Here is a 24,560-nt window from a genome sequence, read left to right on the forward strand (position 1 = left end):
GCATTAAGGTGAATCTATAAGAGAGAAGCCTCAAAGTGTTTTATATTTTAGCAAATAGGTAAAATTGGGTGGCTGTGGGGTCTTATGCTCTAATGAGGTGATATGCAGAACAAGACCTATGTAAATCTAACTTTGACGTCTCTTGCATAGTTCTCATTTTTTAAAATTCAGAATCAGAAGCTGTTTGGTTGAGTTTTATTATCCTAATCCAGTGTTTGCTGCTTTGGCAAGAGGGCTGTATATTAGTCTGATAGAAATTTTTCTCCATTGAATCAGGCTTGTTACCATGCACTAAACTTTAAATGTATTTAAAGAATATGAAAATCCCACTTATGCAACATATTAATTTTTCTCATGTTTTAGGAGGGTACAGGACCTCGTGTTATTTCTGCTTTTGTGGAGATTATTTTTGACAATTCAGACAACCGGTTGCCAGTGAGTAACTGCTTTTTCTTTTCAGTAGTAACATTGAGAATTTTATTGATGCAACTGACTTTTTTCATGCTTTGAAACACTTATTTATAGTTGTACTTAGGCTTTTATAATTTAGCTCATACTAAAATAACTACAGCTTACATACTAATTTTGTCTTAAAGTTGTAATGAATATTCTGGTAAACAAATGGGAATGTGCAAGCCATTGTGAAAAAATGTCTTTGTCATAGTATTGCGTATTCGTGGCATATCTTTAGTGAAATGATTGAAGTTTCAAAATAATTGCAATGGTGAGGGACTCTGAAATGACCTTATTAACTATAAAGTTTCCACTTTTACTATTAGATTTAACTTTGGGCTTTTCCTTTTTTTCTTAGATCGACAAAGAGGAAGTTTCACTTCGAAGAGTTATTGGTGCCAAAAAGGATCAGTATTTCTTAGACAAGAAAATGGTCACGTAAGCATTTTTCTTTACGTTTGTAGTTTCTATACAAAAGACTAAAAGTAGTATTTTACTTGCCTCATATATGGTACTTTTGCCTCATGTTCAACAAATCACAATTTAGAGCATAAACATAAGAATCAGAAGATTCTCTGAGGCTGATAGAACAGAAGGGTTAAATGACTGTTCTGTACTCCTTCATGCACCTTAGCTCAGGAGTTAGTGTACTCTTTTTGCTTATAGTTGGATTGTTATGTATTTGAAATTTTTTTTTAATTGTTTATCAACAGGAAAAATGATGTGATGAATCTGCTTGAAAGTGCTGGTTTTTCTCGAAGCAATCCTTATTATATTGTTAAACAAGGAAAGGTAAGAAATAGTATCTTTTTAAATGGAATTTGTTTTTTGAGTATATTCATTGAATGATGAGTTTGATTTCATTCTAGTGGTTAAGTTGGAGTGAAAATAGACCTTATTGTCTTCTGTTTTCATTGATTTATTTTGCACCGAAGTTTGTATTACCTTTTCTGTGGCCATAAATTTATGTACAAAATAGATCCATTGCATAGTGGGATAAAAGTATTTCAGTAGAATTATTTAAGTGGATCTTATTTTCTTGGTGATCTGTATCATTTACCAAGGTGCACTGTACTGGAAGACATTTTTGGTTTGTAGAAGTTACAATCATATTTAAGAATGTTGTAGAAACTTTATAAAAATCACATTTGAAAAAAGTTACTCTCTGAAATTAATACTCTCTCTGTTAGTATATCACAGAGTTAAAATGCTAGAATGCTTAAATTACCAGAAATCTACCGTAGTGCTACATATTATTTTCCCTTAATACAATTTATATTCTTTATAGTTTTTAGGAGTTATATACTTTATCTGATTGTTCTACTGTTTCCTCGTATGTTTTAACTATATATATCTAAAATAATTTCTTTTTCTTAGAACATACCTGCAGTGTCCTAATAGCTTTCTGTTGTGCTATATTGAACTAGGGGAAAATCCTTTTAAAATGTCCACTTCTTATTTCATGTTGGAGGCTTTTTTAGGTATGTGTTGGAAAGTTAGCATTCAGAAGAAGTGATTAGAAAGAATATGGAGTTTCACTTTAAGAGCAAGAGTTTGAAAAGACTGTCTTTATAAGAGAAATTTCTTTAAAAGGAGGCTGGGGACTTCCCTGGCGGTCCAATGGTTAAGACTTCGCCTTCCAACTCAGGAGGTGCAGGTTCAGTCCCTGGTTGGGGAGCTAAGATCCCACATGCCTTGGGGCCAAAAAGCAAAACAGAAAACAGAAGCAATATTGTAACAAATTCAATAAAGACTTTAAAAATTGTCCACATCAAAAAAAACTTTAAAAAATAAAATAAAAGGAGGCTGATTTGAAAGCCGTTATCTGAGTCTTCCCTGCACACATACAACATAGTAGGTCCCTTTACATAATTTCAATTTTTGCTCATGTCATTTCATATAAGCGATCTATGTCTGCCTCTTTTACAAGAGCATTACTGTCACTCCAACTCTTTATGCTGTATTTTCTTATTTTGTTTTGTTTTTCCGCATAGCAATTATAATGTAATGGTATGCATACTTCCTGGTTTTTTTCCACTAGAAAGTAGGTTCCTCGAGGGCAAGACCTTTTCTGTTCATTGCTATTTTCCCAGTGTGAACTCATACTTAAAGCTTAGCATGTGAATAACTTTCAAGGTAGAGCTCTTAAAGAGCTTTCTGTAGCTCTGTAAATAATTATTTTTCTAAAACTTTTAGATCAACCAGATGGCAACAGCACCAGATTCTCAGAGACTAAAACTATTAAGAGAAGTAGCTGGTACTAGAGTGTATGATGAGCGAAAAGAAGAAAGCATCTCTTTAATGAAGGAAACAGGTAAAATAAATATGATTCTACATTATTCTTTTTGTTGTGAATTACTTTTTCATTGTGTTATGATACTTGAGAGGAGTTATCCTCAGAAGTGTATTGTATGATAATTTGCCTATATACTGAATGGAGAAAAAATTAGTTTCAGGAAGTTTAAGGTTTGAGAGTTCCAATAATTTGTCTCTTTGAATAAAGAGTTGTTACTGTGAGATAATAGTGCTTTTCTAGGTCACCTACTTTGTGCCTCTAATGTCCTTTTTATTATTAGTGAGGATAATAATGTATGTATTCCTCAAAAAATAATTGCTGGAATATCAGTTGGCATTAGGCTTTAAGTTGTTCAGGAGCAAGTAAATATGAAATTTTGAACTTCAGTCTTCCTTAGTACATTTATTATGGAAACCCTACTTTGCTTTTCAAGTGCTGTGCCCTCTCATGGCTTAGAGTCAGACAGTTTTGGGTTCAAAATCTTACTAATAATTACCTGATAATTGTGACTTTAGACTTGACCTCCCTGGTCCATAACTTTCCCATCTTGTGAAATCCTTTTTTATAGTTTGTAGTGGTGAGTAGAGGAGCAAAGTATCACCATGATTGGAATATAGTTGGTATTCAATATATGGTAGCTATAGATAATGCTGTTGTAAGAATTGAGAATCAGTGACACCAGTGATGTTAAGTACGTTTTTTTTTTTAATGTCATGGGAAGGCACACTGGCTTTTAAAGGAAGTTTAAACAGAGGCCTTTACCACATGTAATATAAGAATCAGTGTCACCATGTGTTTATTCTCCGATGCTTTTCATAATAGAGCATTTTAATGGCAATTTTAGCATCTTGGATTTGGTTACCACATAATATCAAAGAAATAATGCTAACGTTCTTAAGATTAAGTTTAACTCATGGTATATTTGAGAATTGATGTTACATAAAAATTTTATTGAACTCCTTCACCCCTCTCCCATTTATTTTTAAGAGGGCAAACGGGAAAAAATCAATGAGTTGTTAAAATACATTGAAGAGAGATTACATACCTTAGAGGAAGAAAAGGAAGAACTAGCTCAGTATCAGAAGTGGGATAAGATGAGACGAGCCCTGGAATACACCATTTACAATCAGGAACTTAACGAGACTCGTGCTAAACTTGATGAGGTAAAATACTTTGCCACTTCAGTTTAATTTTATTTTTACGAATATATTAAACTCATTTTATATTTATACTTTTCAATGATTTTTAAACACAAACTTCAAAATTTTAAAACCTCTTAGTGAATTCATTACTCAGCAAATTTACACTATCAGTTTACTCCAAGGAAAATGCCTAGACCCACATAGTCCTTGCTGTAGTTGTATCTGAAATATAATTAGGTGGTGATGTCAGGCAGACCAGGATGAGAGGAAGCCACCTTTAAAGTTTCATGAATTTTTTCCCTGGCTTTTTAAGGTGTAATTTGTAATTAGTATTGCTGACATTTTGTACAAAAATTTGTTTTAGGTAATGCTGAAAACTACAGGCATTTTCTATTTAAAACCACTACAATTATTTTTGGAAAAAAATTTTTAAGTGAATGTTTATTTTAACAGATATTTTAAAATTTTGCTAAAAATACTTAGCAGATATTAAAAAATTCAGATATTTTAAAATTTAGCAGATATTTTAAAATTTTAAATACTGAACAAGTTCGAAATGAGTTAGAAATCATAGCTTGGTTTTTTTCCCAGCTTTCTGCTAAGCGAGAGACTAGTGGAGAAAAATCCAGACAATTAAGAGACGCCCAGCAGGATGCAAGAGATAAAATGGAGGTAAGGTTATAAACCAGGTTTAGTCACATTTTTGACCACAGTAAACTTTTTGTACCAGAATTATAGAATGGTAACTTCAAGTGGGGTGTCACCGAGATTGAGTATTGGAAAGACAGTAGTACTGAAAGTTTAAATGAAAGAAAAAGAAGAGACAAATCAGTGGTGTCCTGATTTTGCTGTTGTATTTCTAGTTGTCTAACTTGTTTCTATTTGATACTTTTTGAGTAGGATATTGAGCGCCAAGTTAGAGAACTGAAAACAAAAATTTCAGCTATGAAAGAAGAAAAGGAGCAGCTCAGTGCTGAAAGACAAGAACAAATTAAGCAGAGGACTAAGTTGGAGCTTAAAGCCAAGGATTTACAAGATGAATTGGCAGGCAATAGTGAACAGAGGGTGAGTTAAAGTGCTAAAAATGAAAGATATAAATGTTCAGGTGAGTGGGAACTGCAGAGGACAGTCCTTTCTGTGGCACGGGTGCTTGAATTTTTGTAAAAGATTTGGCACATTAAAATAATTTGCATTCAAGTTGCAACTGAGTACTATCTTTGTTACTTACATTTAAAAGTTAGTTTTGTGTTGCAGGATCAGTTTAAAAATTAGTTTTGTGTTGCGTGATCAGTCTCATGCATTTTTTTCATGAGAAAATATTTTATGCTAGACTTATAAATTAAACAACAGTTTTTAAATAGATTGCGTTTTTACTTATCTTCATTTACAGAAACGCTTATTAAAAGAAAGGCAGAAGCTGCTTGAAAAAATAGAAGAAAAGCAGAAAGAACTGGCAGAAACAGAACCTAAATTCAACAGTGTAAAAGAAAAAGAAGAGCGAGGAATTGCTAGGTCTGGGATTTTTTTCACCAACAATTCTAATTTTCTACATTGTTCCTCTATAGAACCTTATTAAGTAGTTATGGGTTAAGAAGGTACAGTAAATAAGGGCAAAAGTTAAATGTCCATTTCAAAGTAATAGGCAGTGTCGGCCAAGCATTATTGTATGCTTATTGCCTATTCAAAAGCCCTAGGAGATCCACAGTATCACCACTGTAAATTTGACAAACTTGAGGCTCTGGGGGTGTTCAATAACTTGCCCAAGATAACATAGCTAAATGTTGGGCATTTAAAAACATGCATGATGATTGTTCTTTTTTTACCCAAATTGTATCCTGCTGTGTGTTCATTCTCCCACTTTATGTCGTTTTAACATCTAGACATTTTAATATCTATCCGTAGATTGGACTTGCCAACGTTTGCTGATTTCACAATTTAGTACATTATCATGTTTTTATTGCCACTTATGTTCATTTTAATGAATTGCCTGTTGATATCTTGTGTCCATTTTTTTCTGATTTTTTTTGTCGCCTTTTAAAAAAATTTATTTTATCCTACTTATTTTTGGCTATGTTGCGTCTTTGTTGCTGTGCGCGGGCTTTCTCTAGTTGTGGCGAACGGGGGCTACTCTTCGTTGCAGTGTGCGGGCTTCTCATTGCGGTGGCTTCTTTCGTTGTGGAGCACGGGCTCTAGGCGCGCGGGCTCAGTAGTTGTGGCTCATGGGCTCTATCTAGAGCACAGGCTCACTAGTTCTGGTGCATGGGCTTAGTTGCTCTGTGGCATGTGGGATCTTCCCAGACCAGAGCTCGAACCCGTGTCCCCTGCATTGGCAGGCGGATTCTTAACCACTGTGCCACCATGGAAGCCCCTTTTTTCTGATTTTTTTTCTGACGTTTTATAGGGTTGTTTTATCTGGGCATTAATATTTGTTCTGTATGTTGTAAGTGTTTTCTCTTGCCTTTTAATCTTTATAGTGTCTTTTATTGTAAGGAGTTGAAAATGTTCAAATAGTTAAATATAGTTGGAGCTATTTTGAAAATTCCTGAGATATGGGGTACTAGATTTGTGTAGGTTTACTGATTAACCCAGACCTGGAATGACCTTAAATCCTTAGGGGATGGGCTGTTTTACCTGACTGTAACTGATTTTGCAGTTAAATTAATGTTATATAGAACTAGTCCCAGGAGCTCCATTAGATAACAGTTGCTTTTTATACTTAATTCCTTCTTTTTTTTTTTTTTTTTTTTCTTTTTTTTACCACACCATGCGGCTTGTGGGATCTTAATTCCCAGACCAGGTATCAAACCCAGGCCCTCAGCAGTGAGAGAGCAAAGTCCCAACCACTGGATTGCCAGGGAATTCCCTTTAATTCCTTCTTTTATGGAATTATAGAAATGGTTATTGTCTCTGTGTACTCTTGAGGTATCTATTGCAATTAAACTTGGTTATTTCCTGTTGTCCTTTTCAAACCATTCTCTTCTATCTTGTGTAGATTGGCCCAAGCTACGCAGGAAAGAACGGATCTTTATGCAAAGCAGGGTCGAGGAAGCCAGTTTACATCAAAAGAAGAAAGGGATAAGTGGATTAAAAAGGAACTCAAGTCTTTAGATCAGGCTATTAATGACAAGAAAAGACAGATTGCTGCTATACATAAGGATTTGGAGGACACTGAGGCAAATAAAGAGAAAAATCTGGAGCAGTATAATGTAAGAACTTTCATAGCTGCTTTGTGAAATCTTTCAGAAGAGTGTGAACATGTGCAGTTTCATCTATTTCTTTAAGTTTTATTTGTAAATGGTTTATCTTAAAATATACAAGACCAGATACTTAATTAGGCAAGACCAGCACAATGTAATATGATACATATGGTAGTTCTCTTTTTCGAAGAAGAGTTCTTACATGTCAGTGAGTGTCCGTATAGATTGAATGTATTTTAAAATATATTTTTATGACTTGGTAATATGTACCTGAACTCTACCCTTAACTAAAACATGACTTTATAGTAACTTAAAATTTTTCTATTTTTATATTCTAATGTAATTTTCTGTCAATGTAATAACTTACTGAAGAAGGTATATATATTTTGTTAAAGCATTGGTGATTTTATAACATTTCTAAGTGAATTAAACATTTACTATGCATGTTTAGTTAGCATTTTCTTAAAAAGTGAAGTAGAAGATAAAATCATTACTTTCAGAACAAGAAAGATCTTACATTATTTAAAATTAGAAAGGGAGAAAAATTCTTTAAGTGATATGTGTGGATATATATAGATGATTGGAAGTGATGAAAAGGGAGTGTGTAGGACAGGTGTAGGGTGAGGAGAATATATATATACATGCCCAGAAGGAACCTTCTTACCCCATGAGATCTGTACCAGTTGGTATGGTTGGTTTATCAAAAAAAGCCACTAAAAGCATAAAATCTTAAAGGTGTATACTTATGTATATTTTATGTATAATATTTATATGTATTTTTTACACATATATAAATGTACATATTTATAAGTATTTAATTTTAAATAGATAAATATATGCGTATGTACCAATCTTTATTTTTTAGACTTTTTTTTTAAGAGTAGCTTTGGGATCACAGCAAAATTGAGAGGAAGGTATAGAGATTTCTCATATGCCCCCTGCCCCCACACATGTATAGCCTCCTTATCAACCTCCTCCAGCAGAGTGTGTACCAGTCTTTTGATGTAGAGCCCAAGGTATTTCTTATGAATATGAGTAGTGATTGGAGTTCCTAGGGGACTTTCATGTTATGGACCACACATGTAAATACAGTTCTCCTTGAAGTTGGATGAGAACAGAATTCGGGTTTCAGTGTAAGATCATATATCGCATTTAGTTGTCATGTTTCTGTTATCTCCTTTAATCTGGATCAGTTCCTCAGTCTTTTTGACTTTGCGACTTGACATTTTGAATTACTGATATAAAGTGCACAGTATCTATTAACTTATGTATTATATATTAAATAATTATTTTCCCTAGTCTTTTAGAGTTGATTTGCCCATTTAGTCCAATTTTTAGTGACTCACCTTTGAGTTTGTCCAAAACTAAATCAATTTTTTTAAAGAAACAACTCTTCCTTGTACTCATATCATCAGTTTATCTAATATTTAATGTAATCAGTTACCCCAAAACAAAAACATAGTAGGAAGCAAACAGAACTGACTCTGTAACCATAAACAGCTCAACTGGTAGGAAAAGTGACCAGGAGTAATAGACAGCCTACTGGCCTTGAGAGTCCAGTGTACTTTGGGCTTTGTTCAGGATATTTTACGGAGGGGATGGAAAACACAGGTTGATTGAGGTAGTCAGTTATTTGCGAATTTGTTAGTATAGTTTCAGCTGCAATAGCTACAGTTCTGTCTTGAAATAAAGAAAAGGCATTTTGTCTTGAGTTCATGGAAATATCGACCTCAACAGATGCCCTTTTGAAAAAGTTTAGTGATAAACCAAGATTTTCCAGTGAGAGGTTTTATTCATTCTTTCTCAAGCTTGAAGTTATTTTTCAGTATTTCAGCCACACTTACGTGTATCAAAATGACCACTTGTGAGGGTGAACTCTGTGCTTTATAATGGGTAGAGATGATTTTACAGTGCTAATTAATTGTACAAAACAGCCTTTTTGCTTCTTAGTCTGTTCCTACATCTCTTATGTTCTAGTGTATGTTTAGAGGGGGAAGTATGAAAAGTATGTGCACTGCAGTGTTTTGAGAATTTATTAATGTATTTTTTCTTTTAAAATTCTAGGGTGTGTAATATAGAAGTAGTAAGGACATTAATGAACAAATTAATTGTTTTGATATATGTGTATGCCTGTTAAACCATAACCACAATTAATATAACAAGCCTGTTCATCACCCCAAAATGTTTCCCATACCCCTTGGTAATTCCTCCCTCCCTCCTTTCCTGTCCTCCCCTTCCATCCCCTGGTAACAACTGATCTGCTTTCTGTCACTATGGATTTGTTTGTATGGAATTGGATTTTAAATTTGAATTATTTTTATTTCCGTAGAAACTGGATCAGGATCTTAATGAAGTCAAAGCTCGAGTTGAAGAACTGGACAGAAAATACTATGAAGTAAAAAATAAGAAAGATGAATTACAAAGTGAAAGAAAGTTAGTATAGCCTAAAATATGTCTTAATATTTTTGAGTAATATAATTACTGGCTGTTAAACAGTCTTTAAGTTATAAATTAACTACTGAAGTTTAATTTCAGTATTCAAATTTGTATACTATTAGAATATTGATATTTTTAGAATTAAAGACAGTCTAATTTTTATTGATTAGTTACTTGTGGAGAGAGGAGAATGCAGAACAGCAAGCACTTGCTGCTAAAAGAGAAGATCTTGAAAAGAAACAGCAACTTCTTAGAGCTGCAACAGGAAAGGTGGGCAGGTTCTTTCATTACCTCAGTTTGCATTGTCAGTTACTATTGCGCAAGAATTTATTAGCTTTCAAGAGTAGAGGGCAAATTACTTGTCTTATAAATACGAAAGAATGGGTATCATTTAAGCACCCATGCTATTAAAGATAGCACTTTTGATTTTTAGATGGCGAGTCCATTTTTAATGTTGATGTCATAGAACAGAATCCATGATATAAAGTATTGCACGTAGTTGGCATATTTCAAGGGAGTGACCTGTTTTTGGAGAGAGTGTTTAATCTCTGGTATTTTTTTTATTTTTTTAAATTTTTATTGGAGTATAGTTGATTTACAATGTTGTGTTAGTTTCAGGTGTACAGCACAGTGAGTCAGTTATATATATACATATATCCAGTCTTTTTTTAGATTCTTTTCACCTATAGGCCATTACAGAGTATTGAGTAGAGTTCCCTTCCTTATTAGTTACCTATTTTATATATAATAGTGTGTATATGTCAATCCCATTCTCCCAATTTGGTATATTTTTTAATGCTTAGAGTAATGGGTTCATTTCTTACCAGCAGGAGTGCCATTGGCACTATTTTAATATTTTTTACTTCTAAACAGGCCATTTTAAATGGAATAGATAGTATAAACAAAGTGCTAGACCACTTTCGTCGAAAGGGAATAAACCAGCATGTTCAAAATGGCTATCATGGTATTGTGATGAATAACTTTGAATGTGAGCCTGCTTTTTACACATGTGTGGAAGTCACTGCTGGAAATAGGTGAGATGTTTTTGCTTGATATTTTGAGTTTTTAAAGGAAAGAGGGAATAAGAGTAACCTAAGAAACAACTTTTTGTAGTTTTAATACAATATGTCTCCCATTGTCGTCTATCCTCAGTTACTTAATTTTCTAATTAAAGATGTAGATGCTAAGTGTTTGTTCCTAATTGTAGAAGCTAGAAATTTCCCTTTTTTGTACTTCCTCTCCCTCCGTTGAAATTTTCTAAGTAGCCCTCCCCATACAAATTGGATTGCATAGAAAAAAAGTGAATTGTTTGCTTAAATGTTTATAGCACTTCAGATGTATCTGTTCTCTTTACATGTAGGTTGTTTTATCACATTGTTGATTCAGATGAAGTCAGCACGAAGATTTTGATGGAGTTTAATAAAATGAACCTACCTGGAGAGGTTACTTTTCTGCCTCTTAACAAATTAGATGTAAGGGATACTGCCTATCCTGAAACCAATGTGAGTTGATGTGTGTTAAGGTCTATCTTCCTTTCAATACGTTTTTTCTTGTGTTTAGCACATCCTAGTGCACAGGCACTGTACATTGGGATTCACGTGGTCTGTGAGATAAACATTCCTGTCTTACCGAAGAGCATAGTGCTGGATGAGGAAAGGAAGGGAGACAGAGGTCACAGCCAAGACATAAAACAAACCATTGCAAAATGTGCAAAGTGTTAAAATATTGGGTTGGCCAAAAAGTTCATTTGGGTTTTTCCTGAAGATGTTACGGAAGAACCCCAACGAACTTTTTGGCCAAACCATACATAAGCACAGGATACTTTGAGAGTGTATCTCAGGGAGACAAAATTAAGATGAAGTAGCTGGAGAAGAATTCCCTGAGGAACTATCATTTAAAGTAAATATTTTAAAGTTTTCTGAATGTACTTTTTTTAAATGGCTTATAAATTAGAGTAAAAATACCTAGCAAGATGACAGGCTCTGAAAGCATACTGTTGCTTTTGTTATTAGCTGGTATATTTTTAAACAGATTAAAAATGTTCCCTAGACATCATTCTTGAAAAAAGTGTAATTGCTTTGAGGTGTTTGGCTTCAGAATATTGATGGTAGTAGCAACTATTTCACTATTTTTTAAGGTTAAAGCTAAAACCCTATGAGAATGATCTACAATTTAAGAGGAACAGTGAGAATCTTATAAGCCATTTTAGTGGTTAGCTTTTTCTTCTTTTAAATTTACGAATTATCTGTGAAGTTTTGGGGAGGAGAAATTGAGTCATAAATGTGATGTGTGAATGAAGCAAGACACACAAGAATGCATGTAAGCATGGTTCCCTTTACACTACCTGAACAAAATAAGCTTAGATGATATAACTAGAAGTGCAAGGAAGTAGTGACCACAAAAGTTATATTGGGTTGACCAAGAAGTTCGTTCAGGTTTTTCCTAACAGGTTATGGAAAAACCCGAATGAACTTTTAATAGTGTCATCCCCAGCAGGTAACCATTGAAGGTAACCACTATGATTAGGAAAGGGTTACACTCATGGCTTCTGGGTGTCAGTAGTGTTTTGTTTCATGTCCTGCATGGTGGTTATATTGGTGTTTGCTTCATAATTATTAATTTAAGCTTAACATATTATTGCATTTTTCTGTATGTAAGATGTATTTCTTTTTCTTTTTTTTTGCGGTATGCGGGCCTCTCACTGCTGTGGCCTCTCCCGTTGTGGAGCATAGGCTCCGGACGTGCAGGCTCAGCGGCCATGGCTCACGGGGCTAGCCGCTCCGCAGCATGTGGGATCTTCCCTGACCAGGGCATGAACCCGTGTCCCCTGCATCGGCAGGCGGACTCTCAACCACTGCGCCACCAGGGAAGCCCGTATTTCTTAATTTAAAAATTCTGTTGCCAGTCGAGAGAAAAAAGGGAAAATAAATTTTATCTGAAAAATTTTTTTCTGAATATCTAACTTAGGTTATATATCTGTAGATAGAGAGAGATAAAATAAAATGAAAATATTTTGAGGAAATACTACTAGTTTACATTTGCCCCTTCTACGTGACAGAGGCTATCCTAAGTGTTTCACATATATAACTTGCCTAGACTTAACAACTTTGTCAGGAAGGTACTGTTGTTATTGCAGTTCTATAGATGAAGTGACTGATACATAGAGAAGTTAAGCAACTTGTCCAGAGCACACATCTGAACAGCAGAACTGGGATTTGAGCTTGAGCAGTCTGGCTCCAGAGCCACTAAGCTCTTTATTACTGTGCTCTAGTACTGAAAACCTGGATGATTTACATGAGCACAATTTCCAGTATATTTCAGTAGAATGATTTTTCTAACTTTTTCAGTATAAAAACCAACAGTTTTGAAATATAAAGGTATTTTGTTTGTATTTCAGGAAGATGTAATTCATGATTCTGCTAACACATTTTAATTAACTGTGTTTTGATCTCTTTGCTTGCTTGTAAAATATTCATTTTTAGGATGCTATTCCTATGATAAGTAAATTGAGGTACAATCCCAGATTTGACAAAGCTTTCAAACATGTGTTTGGAAAAACACTTATTTGTCGTAGTATGGAAGTTTCAACCCAGTTGGCCCGTGCTTTCACTATGGACTGCATTACCCTGGAAGGTTTGTAATAATAACTCTTAGCTTTGAAAAAATAAATTCCATTTTAGTTTTAAGAGTGTTTGAAAATTCATGTCCAGTTATTTCTCATTTTTAAAATAGTTGGTTTATTCAAGTCAGAATGTAAAAAGGGTCAACCTCTTTATATTTAGTTGATGTCTCTTAAGTATAATCATTTGATGTATAGTAGAGTTTCTTAACCTTTTTTGCACCATGGACTTCCTTTGGTTCTTTGGTGAAGCCTCCGGACCTGTTCTCAAAATGTTATATTTTATGCATTTATTTTTGGCCTCATTTGGGTCTTCGTTGCTGCGCACGGACTTTCTGTAGTTGCTGTGAGCGGGGGCTACTCTGCGTTGCAGTGCACGTGCTTCTCATTGCCGTGGTTTCTTGTGTTGTGGAGCACGGGCTCTAGGCCCACAGGCTTCAGTAGTTGTGGCTCGCGGGCTTAGTTGCTCCGTGGCATGTGGGATCTTCCTGGACCAGGGCTCAAAGCTGTGTCCCCTGCATTGGCAGGCAGATTCTTAACAACTGCACCTCAAGGGAGTCCTCAAATTTTCTTAGTTGTCCAAAAATATTTTTCTATCCAGGATCCAATCAAGGATGCATTCAATGCCTTTTCTTTAGATTCTTTCAGTTTCAGTATAGGACAGGTCTCCCGTTTTCCTCCCACCCCAAGAAATTCACTTTCTCAAAGAAAGTCTTGTGTTCTGGATTATCTTACTGCTTTCTCTTCATTAGGTTTAGGTTAAGCATTCTTGGCATGAGTGATGTGTACTTCTTATTGCACTACACAATGTGTCCCACTGTTACTGATGCCAGGTTTGACCACTAACAAATCTTGGTTGTAAAGATGCCTTATCCCCTTTGTAATTAATAAGTGATATGTGGGATTATCCTTTAAGAATACATGAATATCAGGTTCCCCCAAACTTCTTCACCAGTGGTTTAGCATGCTTTGGTGACCCTTGCTTGACTCAAGTTAATACATTGGGGGTTTCTAAATGGTGGTTCTAAAATTCTGTTATTGCTTCTATATTTATTAGTGTCACTCTTCTGTAAAGAGCCCCATCCTTTTTTCTTTTTTATGTATTGCTGTGATTCATGGACTTCTTTTTTTAATTCAGTGTATTATCACATTGCCATCATCATTTTTGATTTTCAGATTTTCCCATTTGTGGCTACTGGGAATTTCAAGCTAGGTTCTGTGTCCTGTTGACATGTTCCTATTAGTCTTTAACACTTCTTTCCTTTCTGGCGGATGTTCAGGCTCACCTAGAAGGTATATTTTTTTAAATGCAAGTGTTAATATTGTAAAGCAAAATTTTTTCCAGAGTGACTTAAACTCTTAACTTTTACATTCTTATTAAATAGGTAAAGCCTTTAGATTAGTCATTTGATTATTAATCAATTTATTATTGAATAAAGAAGTTGTTATACAGAATTACTAATTTTCTTATGTTTTGTTTATAGGTGACCAAGTTAGTCATCGGGGTGCTTTAACTGGAGGCTATTATGATACGAGGAAGTCTAGACTTGAATTACAAAAAGATGTTAGAAAAGCAGAAGAAGAACTAGGTGAGCTTGAAGCAAAGCTCAATGAAAATCTGCGCAGAAATATTGAAAATATCTTTTTGTCTTGTGTTGCTGTAGAGAAATAACTGTTTTGGTTGGGAATATAGAATCTTTTGCATGTTAGATGTATTTTCTCATATGCCATGGGGAAAAGTATCCCATGTGTTTGACTTTTATTTAAGCACAGGAGCTTATGTAGTAAGTCTTTAAATTCTGAAGACAGGGAAAACTAAAAACTATTTTAACATCCTTTGCTTAGCTGTTAAATAGCTAGTAGCAATAAATCTACTTCTGAGAGAAAAGAACCTGAGGAGTACAAAAATTTAAGGTTATGGAGGGAACTGAGGAGTATTTGTCAGACAGTTTTATAGGAGGAAAACCAGGATAGTATTTCAGTGGAAGAAGGGTGGACAGTATCAGCAATGCCACATACTACATAGAAGTTAAATATATAAAGGTTGAAAAATGTCCATTATTATCTTGAGGCTCAGATTTAGTATTAGTGGAGGAAATGGCCATCAAAATGCAAGTCTTAGTAACCATAGTTCTCTTAGTTCTTTCAAATAAAAATGGTGTTCTGTGAAGAGTGACTAGTTCGATTCACAACTGTGAGACACTTGTGCACGTGCATCTTCTTAAAACAACCATGGTATAAGGTAGAAGTGCTTTATGTGTACTTTGCATTATGTCACACAATATTAAGTACAGGTACTCAAGCAGCAAAAATAATTATTTTTACTGCTTCATTAGGATATTCTTTATTGGAACTGGCATTTTTTAAAATGTGAGTTTATAGCTTTTCTGTCATCAGTTGCAAGCAAAAGCACAAAGAAAAAGGTAAACAGACATCTTAGTTTTAACTTTGCAGGGGTCTGCACAGCATACTTTTGAGAACTGCCCAAGTTTGGCAAGATGTGAGCACGAAGCATGGGGAAATACTAATAAAAAAGAGGTTTACAGTAGGCACCAACTACTTTCCTGTATTTGATAATCCAGCTAGATGGAGTTATTCTTCTACATCGGGCAAGACCTCCTCTTCATATCTGACTCCCTTATATAGTGCTGTAAGCATAATAGATTATATAGTAAATATTTGTTGAATGAAAAAATATATATGTATTATATTTCATTTAGCTTCCTTTAGGGCTTCCCAGGATTGTATTTATTATTTATTTTTTTGTATAGCAATTAGTAAAACAGTATGTATGTTATTTTGAGAGAGAAGTGGGGTGAAATGTTTTAAGCTTCTCTTATGACTGAACACAGTGTAGTATTTAATTCAGTGTTGTTATGGTCCATAAATTTGTGGAAATAGCTTTATTTACGGGTAAAGAAAAGGAAGGGGGATACACAATGTTTTGTTAATGGCACCAAAGAGAATTTTCCTTAGCCTTGTATATGGATTAATAATGAAATTGATCAGCTGATGAACCAAATGCAGCAGATAGAGACTCAGCAAAGGAAATTTAAAGCATCTCGAGATAGCATATTATCAGAAATGAAGATGTTAAAAGAGAAGAGGCAGCAGTCAGAGAAAACCTTTATGCCCAAGGTTTGTTAAGTATGCTTTTTTTAATAGATTTGTTTTAATTATAAAGATTTGGGGTGGACCATATATTATATAAGTTATATAACATATACATTCTGTTCCATTTTCATTTAGGCCCATACTTTTGGGAATCTACATGTATCTTTATCACACTTTTACCCATGAGTACCCAGAGTCTCCTTTTGTAGGCCTCATTCAGACTTTCCAACTTCATTAAACAAATAGGCATTTTGAGCTGCGGCATAATAGCACTGCCTGATAGTAGTCAGCCAGTATCCATTTTTGTCTATAAAGTACTATTTATGGATTTATTTGATTGCATTCTGTCCAGATTGTGCTAAAATGAGTAGAAAGTAAACTATTACTGCTATTACAAATGATAATACACATTGGTGTCATAAACATGAAGCAGTTTTGACAAAAAACTATTAATTTTGTACATCAATAGTAGTAAAACAACAAAGTTTAGAATATATATATATACACCCACAATTATACCACCCTAACATTCTAGCAACTTCTTTTTATAGTTTGACCATGGAATATGATGTGTTACACACATCCGCAAATACTGCATCATAAATATTTTTCTTGTTGCTACATAGTTCTAATTATCAAATATAATGGATATCTAATATTTAATTGAGTTAATATTACTTAGCTCACTTTAATATCAAATTTAGATAGTTGCCAATTTTTCACTATTATAAGTGATACACTGACTAGTACGTTTATTAATAAATGGATAATCTGTCATATAGCAACGTAGCTTACAAAGTTTGGAGGCAAGTTTGCATGCTATGGAGTCCACCAGAGAATCGCTGAAAGCAGAACTTGGAACTGATTTGCTTTCTCAACTTAGTCTGGAAGATCAGAAGAGAGTAGATGCACTGAATGATGAAATTCGTCAACTTCAGCAGGCAAGTAGAGTTGACAGGAAAAAAATTTTTTGTTGACAATTGGCTGTTGTGAAAAGTGTCTTTCTGGCTAATAAAGGAATGTGAAAGAGATTATTGAGAAAATATAAAACTTACTAGACTTCTAATATCCATTAAAGTAAATGATGTTTTAATAAGTTTTTCCAAACTATATGTTAGGATTGTGTAAGAAATCTTTGTTTTCTTTCATCTTACTTAATGCCCATTTGTCATTGGTAAGATGGAGCTTGTCACCTTTGCTGTATTTATTGACCTGACCACCTTTACATATTTAATAATATTGTCTTGATTAAACATTTTAACAACATTTGATTTTTAAATACAGAGATGTAAGCAATTAATACTAAGTTCAAAACACGAAAAGCAGGAAAAGAAAAATATTTTTGGTAGCATGTCTTATAAAAAGAACCAGGCACAGAAACAGCATTCTGAATAGATAAGAGGGAAAATGAAGAAAATACAGGGCTTTTTTTTTTTTTTTTAAATATAGGGCCTTTTGGAAAGGTGTAAAATTATTTCAGCTCATTTGAACAAAAATAATGGAGAAAACAACAGATTGATAGCATTCCTGTATGTGAAATGTGCATGGTTGTGTAGACAAAGAATTTTGTTTTTTCTTCTAGGAAAACAGACAGTTGCTAAATGAAAGAATTAAGTTAGAAGGTATTATTACTCGAGTAGAGACTTACCTCAACGAGAATTTAAGAAAGCGCTTGGACCAAGTAGAACAGGTATGTTCTTTTTCTAGGGTTCCTTGACAAACATAACCTTTTGATAATGCTTATATGAGAGGCTCTGATTTAGAGTATGGGCTCTGGGGACAGAAAGCCTAGCAGTCTGACCACCTGCCCTGGCTTGGAGTTCTAGCACTGCCACCTAGTGTACAGTACTGGGCAAGTCATTTAATATTTCTAAGCTCCAGTTTCCTCTTGTGTAAAATAAGCATAACAGTAGTACCCGTTTTGTATGATTATCTGGCACATTCTAGGTAGTAAATATTAGTTATGAATATTTTCTCATCAGTAGTCAGATGCTAAGAAGTTTTCTGGTAATTTTTTCCCCTTTAATGGATACATTAAGTATTTACAATTATTTTAAATTTTTTTTGGTTTTCTTAAGTGTTTATTCAGACATATCAACAGCTATATAAACGGCAGTTATAACATTTTGAAACTAACAAAATTCATATTTTTGTGGTTTAATGCTCTTAAGTTCCTTTTGTGTTGTAGGAACTCAATGAACTGAGAGAGACAGAAGGGGGTACTGTTCTCACTGCTACAACCTCAGAACTTGAAGCCATCAATAAAAGAGTAAAAGATACCATGGCACGATCAGAAGGTGAATTTTTATTTAGTAAAAATATTTTTGGTATTTAGTTAAATTTAGCTTATTGGTTTTATAGGATTGTTTACTACAAAATGAAATATCCAAATAGGCAAAAGCATGTACCAATAGTTTTATGTGTTTTCCATCATCATAAACAGTTTATAGTGAACAGAGTTTAGGGTGTTGATTATAAATAGTAACCTTTGTTTTGTTGAAATGTTTGTGACAATTTTATGAGAGACCATAACATTACTAGTTTCATTGACAAAAGTATGAAATAGCTGAATCAAGTTTCTTATCACTAGTTGCTGAGAAGAAAACTATTTTAGGTTTTTATAAACATTAAATGTAAACTGTATACCTTGACTCATGTACACTCCCAATTTTGTTCTGAAGTTTTTCATAAGTTTTCACAGTAAAATTTAAACCTATTTATTTTGATAGATTTGACCTTGAAAATCTTTGGTCAGCTAACACTCTGGCTTTAAAAACAGGTGTTTTGGGGAAATCCCTGGCGGTCCAGTGGTTAGGACTCTATGCTTTCACTACTGAGGGCCTGGGTTCAATCCCTGGTCATGGAACTAAGATTCCTCAAGCCACGCAGCTTGGTCAAAAAAATAATAAAATAGGTGTTATGGCCTAATTTGGTTTTCCCCCCATTTTAGATTTGGACAATTCCATTGATAAAACAGAAGCTGGAATTAAGGAGTTGCAGAAAAGTATGGAACGCTGGAAAAATATGGAAAAAGAACACATGGATGCTATAAATCATGACACTAAAGAACTAGAAAAGATGACAAATCGACAAGGCATGCTACTGAAGAAGAAAGAAGAGTGTATGAAGAAAATTCGAGAACTTGGATCACTTCCCCAGGAAGCATTTGAAAAATACCAAACACTGAGCCTCAAACAGGTAAATCTAATTGGTTTTAAATTTGAAATCTCATTGCAAATTTCCCTGTATGTGGATTTATTTACACATTTTTTTCCTCTTTATAGTTGTTTCGAAAACTTGAACAGTGCAACACAGAATTGAAGAAGTACAGCCATGTTAACAAAAAAGCTTTAGATCAGTTTGTAAATTTCTCTGAGCAGAAAGAAAAGTTAATAAAGCGACAAGAAGAGTTGGATAGGGGGTACAAATCAATCATGGAACTGATGAATGTACTTGAACTTCGAAAATATGAAGCTATTCAGTTGACTTTCAAACAGGTATGTTTCTATTTGTAGTAAACACACAAGCTAAAGTCTTCAGGTATTATTCAGTCTGTTATTCAATTTGTAAAGATTTTTAAACTTTTTTCCCACTGATAATTATATCTGAAACATGCAAACAAATCCAGTATATAGGTTGCAAATATAGTAACTGGAATGTTTTATACAGCTCTTAAAGGGGATCCAATCTGTTATTCTTGTTCCTAAGATTAAAAAAATAAAACTATTTTTGATTGCTTTTAAATTTTGTCTTTTTTTAAAAAAATACATATTCCAGTTGACACCCTATCTATCTATCTATCTATCTGTTTATTTTAAGGTATCCAAAAACTTCAGTGAAGTATTCCAAAAGTTGGTACCTGGTGGCAAAGCTACTTTGGTGATGAAGAAAGGAGATGTGGAAGGCAGTCAGTCTCAGGATGAAGGAGAAGGGAGTGGTGAAAGTGAGAGGGGCTCTGGGTCACAAAGCAGTGTTCCATCAGTTGACCAGTTCACTGGAGTTGGAATTAGGGTAAAATACCTTTACATTCAATTTTCCCCAGAGCGTTATCATAGTAGAATTTGTAGACTATTTTGCGAATCTAAATTGGTACATTTTTACCCCTTTGAGATATAACTCATTAAATATTTTCTTAGGTGTCATTTACAGGAAAACAAGGTGAAATGAGAGAAATGCAACAGCTTTCAGGTGGACAGAAATCCTTGGTAGCTCTTGCTCTGATTTTTGCCATTCAGAAATGTGACCCAGCTCCTTTTTACTTGTTTGATGAGATTGACCAGGCTCTGGATGCTCAGCACAGAAAGGCTGTGTCAGGTACAGTTTTGGTTTCATAGTAACTTACTAGAAATGATAGCTTACCTCTTTTTTTTTTTTTTTTTTTTTTACTTTTTCCCTTCATCCCCACTCCACTAAATTCCATCACTTTCTTTTTTTAAAAAATTTATTTACTTATTTTTGGCTGCATTGGGTCTTTGTTGCTGCACTCAGGCTTTCTTTAGTTGCGGCAAGCGGGGGCTACTCTTCGTTGTGGTACGTGGGCTTCTCATTGAGGTGGGTTTGTTGCGGAGCATGCGCTCTAGGCCCGCAGGCTTCAGTAGTTGTGGCACGTGGGCAGCAGTAGTTGCGGCTCGCAGGCAGCAGTAGTTGTGGCTTGCGGGCTTAGTTGCTCCGTGGCATGTAGGATCTTCCCAGACCAGGGCTCAAACCCATGTCCCCTGCATTGGCAGGTGTATTCTTAACCACTGTGCCACCAGGGAAGCCCCAATAGCTTACCTCCTTTATAGTATATTTCTTGTTGCCTGAGATATCCAGGGAGCCTGGACAGGGTATTAGTAAATAAAATAATTTCTCTTTGAACAATTTTTCAAAAACCTAGTATTAGACTGAAAAGTTTAGTTCTGTGAGAAATAGATGTAATAATTGAAAATCCTCCTCCAGTTAAACTTTTATACAAACGTCTCTCCTTTAAACACTTTTTCTCAATGCTTGAATAGTCCCTGTCATAAACAATGTTGATGTGTTTAAATAATCTATATGTGATCTTTAGTAAGTTTATGCAAACAAATCCAGTATACAGGTTGGGGGTGTGGGTAGCAGGAAAAGGTTGCTTTTGGTTTTTTTGTGTGAGAAAATTTACTTTGCTCTGACATTATTTCTAATGCTGTGTTAGAAGGTGTTGCTTCTTTATATTCTGTAACTAAGTTATTTGTGTTAAAGATTTATCCCTAGTTTAAGAAACAAGTTGATATTTTTTGTAGATGTATGCATGCAGGCAGTTTTAAGTTTTAGGTAAGAGTAAAAAGATAGTTGCTTTTTAAATTTTCATTTCAACTGAAAAGGTTTTATTAGATTACTATTTCTTTTTACAGATATGATTATGGAACTTGCTGTACATGCTCAATTTATTACAACTACTTTTAGGCCTGAATTGCTTGAGTCAGCTGACAAATTCTATGGTGTAAAGTTCAGAAATAAGGTAATTTTTTTTATATTAAGTTTAAGTTTATGTAGTATTCAATCCATTATACTGTTGAATTCTTGTTTTATGTTACTTAAGTATGAAAGAAAATTTAGAAAGTTATTGAAAAAAACTTAAAATGACTGTGAAGGTTATCAGTTTTTTTTGTAGCATTCATTGCATTGGTTTTATTTTTATTGGCATTAAGAGACACTATCTTCCTATCTATCTCTTTAGTGCTTATTTAATTCACAGTCTTAAACAGTTACATAAGTTCATTTATATTTGGTTAGACCACACAACTCTTCCTGGTGCTTTCAGCCTTAAGATTCTTTAAAATAGCAAAGTAATAAAAACTGAACAAAAATATGGTTCAAATATTTTTAAACTCATGCATTGAACAAACAGCATTGTAAATAAAGGTTTTATCAGTCAGTGTTTTAGAGTCATTTGACTTGTTATGTAAAATATTTAGGTGATTGGGTGTATTTTTAAAATATTACCCTATACAGGGGAACACTGATATATTTCTTTAAGATTTAACAGATTTTGTTTTTAACATTTATTCTTCAGGTTAGTCATATTGATGTGATCACAGCAGAGATGGCCAAAGACTTTGTAGAAGATGATACCACTCATGGTTAATTGGAAAATACTTCCCATTGGTTTGGAAGATGTGTATAGTAATATGATCCTCATACCCAGGAACTGTAAATTTAAACCTAAATATCTGGTCATTATTAATAGTTTTCAGACTTAGAGCATACATAGCCCTTTTATATTTCTGTCATTGTATTTTATAACATGCTCTGTAATGTTACATTTCTACTTATAGTTTAAGAATTTTTCCCACACAACCTTTTGTAAAGTGTTCTCCTATTTTAAATCTTTAAAAATGTGCTAAATAGTCTTTCCTAATTATTTTATCTGTTATATTGCCTCTTTTTTATAGCTTCAATTAAATAATTGGTTTTATGACTAACTGTGTTTTATGTGGCTTTTTATTTATGGTTCTATGATTAGAAACAAATTTTTCTTAAATATCTACCTTTTGTTTTGCTTAAGAAAAGGTCTGCCTTCACCTAAAAGAAGTTTTTTTTTTTTTTTTTGGCGGTACGCGGGCCTCTCAGTGTTGTGGCCTCTCCCGTTGCGGAGCACAGGCTCCGGACACGCAGGCTCAGAGGCCATGGCTCACGGGCCCAGCCGCTCCGTGGCATGTGGGATCTTCCCGGACCGGGGCACAAACCCGTGTCCCCTGCATTGGCAGGCAGACTCTCAACCACTGTGCCACCAGGGAAGCCCCTAAAAGAAGATTTTTAAAACACAGTTTAATATTTTGTTGAATTACAGCAGTGATTCCCAATCCTGGCTGCATTTTTAAATCCATAAGTGAGCTTTTAAAAATGTAACATTGCTGGGCTTCCCTGGTGGCGCAGTGGTTGAGAATCTGCCTGCCACTGCAGGGGACATGGGTTCGAGCCGTGGTCTGGGAAGATCCCACGTGCCACAGAGCAACTAGGCCCATGAGCCACAACTACTGAGCCTGCGCATCTGGAGCGTGTGCTCCACAACAAGAGAGGCCGCGACAGTGAGAGGCCCGCACACTGCGATGAAGGGGCCCCCGCTCGCTGCAACTAGAGAAAGCCCTCGCACAGAAACGAAGACCCAACACAGCCAATAATAAATAAATTAATTAAAAAAAAATGTAACATTGCTGAAATCTTTCCCTAGACCACTTGAATCGAAATCTTTAAGGCATAGGGTCTTGTTCATTGTTAATTCTAAAGTTCTGCAAGGTGATTCTGACCCTCAGTGAGGGTTAGAACCCCTGCTTTAACTCAATGTAACAGTCCTTTAAAAAGTATTTTTAATTTAAAACGGCAGTGTGTTTAATAGAAGTTGGGGAGAGTATCCAAGAAATTGAGCTATAAAATTTCCTTGTTTTTCTGGATAAGTAGTTTGGAAAACCTTGTTATTGAAACATTGGTCTTTTCCCAGATTAGAGCTTTGCTGCTTATTGTGTTTTAAAATTGCTTTATTGAGGTAATTCATACCGTAACATTCACCCATTAAAATGGTGCAATTCAGTGCTTTTTAGTTTATTCACAGAATTGTGCAACTATCTCTACAATCTAATTTTAGAACATTTCAGTTACCCCAAAAGTAACACTGTACTCATTAGCAGTCACTCTACATCTCCCTCTCCCCTTATCATTTCTCTGGCGACCACAGATCTAATTTGTCTCATACTATGGATTTGCCTATTCTGGATATTTCTTATAAATGGAATCATACAGTATGGGACCTTTTGTGACTGACTTCCTTTATTTAGCATGTTTTCAAGGTTCATTTATGTTGTAGCACATACCGGAACTTGATTCCTTTTTATTGCTGAATAATATCCCATTGTATGAATATACAATTTGACCCTTGAACAACATGGGTTTGAACTGCTCAGGTTCACTTATACTTGGGTTTTTTTCAGTATAGCACCTGTATTGTCATTTTATTGATCTTTAAGTATGAGGATAAAGATTGTGTTCATAATATGAGGAATCAAAAGATCTAGGGTTTGAGGCCTTATTCTATCCAAAGTGTTTTAGCTTCCTGCCCTTGGGTGAGTAATTTATCAATTCCTTTGTTTTTGAGGCAGAGATAACAGTACATGAATTTTCAACCCCAAAGGGGAGTCAGCACCACTAACCTATGTGTTGTTCAAGGGTCAACTGTATACCATGGTTTGTTTATCCATTCATTAGTTGGACATTTGGGTTGTTTCTACCTTTTGGCTATTATAAATAATGCTATTTATGAACAAGTTTTTTGTGTGTGAATATGTTTTCAT

At 34.5% G+C, this 24,560-nt stretch overlaps 1 protein-coding gene across 2 annotated transcripts in view; it reads left to right on the forward strand.

Moving 5' to 3' along the window:
- SMC3 (structural maintenance of chromosomes 3) overlaps positions 1 to 22,660 on the forward strand; it is a 32,440-nt gene extending 9,780 nt beyond the window's left edge. For both annotated transcript variants that reach the window (XM_060127056.1, XM_060127057.1), the window contains exons 5-29: positions 364 to 435; positions 812 to 891; positions 1,167 to 1,245; positions 2,650 to 2,767; positions 3,737 to 3,912; positions 4,483 to 4,563; positions 4,792 to 4,956; positions 5,282 to 5,403; positions 6,884 to 7,097; positions 9,418 to 9,521; positions 9,695 to 9,794; positions 10,398 to 10,558; positions 10,885 to 11,026; positions 13,007 to 13,157; positions 14,628 to 14,780; positions 16,130 to 16,281; positions 17,040 to 17,198; positions 17,840 to 17,947; positions 18,446 to 18,554; positions 19,208 to 19,455; positions 19,542 to 19,754; positions 20,077 to 20,268; positions 20,394 to 20,571; positions 21,627 to 21,733; positions 22,289 to 22,660. In XM_060127056.1, coding sequence (XP_059983039.1) covers positions 364 to 435; positions 812 to 891; positions 1,167 to 1,245; positions 2,650 to 2,767; positions 3,737 to 3,912; positions 4,483 to 4,563; positions 4,792 to 4,956; positions 5,282 to 5,403; positions 6,884 to 7,097; positions 9,418 to 9,521; positions 9,695 to 9,794; positions 10,398 to 10,558; positions 10,885 to 11,026; positions 13,007 to 13,157; positions 14,628 to 14,780; positions 16,130 to 16,281; positions 17,040 to 17,198; positions 17,840 to 17,947; positions 18,446 to 18,554; positions 19,208 to 19,455; positions 19,542 to 19,754; positions 20,077 to 20,268; positions 20,394 to 20,571; positions 21,627 to 21,733; positions 22,289 to 22,360 — 3,456 coding nt within the window. In that variant the 3' untranslated portion in view covers positions 22,361 to 22,660. The remainder of the gene's footprint in view (positions 1 to 363; positions 436 to 811; positions 892 to 1,166; positions 1,246 to 2,649; positions 2,768 to 3,736; positions 3,913 to 4,482; positions 4,564 to 4,791; positions 4,957 to 5,281; positions 5,404 to 6,883; positions 7,098 to 9,417; positions 9,522 to 9,694; positions 9,795 to 10,397; positions 10,559 to 10,884; positions 11,027 to 13,006; positions 13,158 to 14,627; positions 14,781 to 16,129; positions 16,282 to 17,039; positions 17,199 to 17,839; positions 17,948 to 18,445; positions 18,555 to 19,207; positions 19,456 to 19,541; positions 19,755 to 20,076; positions 20,269 to 20,393; positions 20,572 to 21,626; positions 21,734 to 22,288) is intronic.
- Positions 22,661 to 24,560: the final 1,900 nt, after the last annotated feature.

The sequence above is a fragment of the Lagenorhynchus albirostris genome, chromosome 16, assembly GCF_949774975.1.
Source record: "Lagenorhynchus albirostris chromosome 16, mLagAlb1.1, whole genome shotgun sequence".
NCBI classification, from domain to species: Eukaryota; Metazoa; Chordata; class Mammalia; order Artiodactyla; family Delphinidae; genus Lagenorhynchus; species Lagenorhynchus albirostris.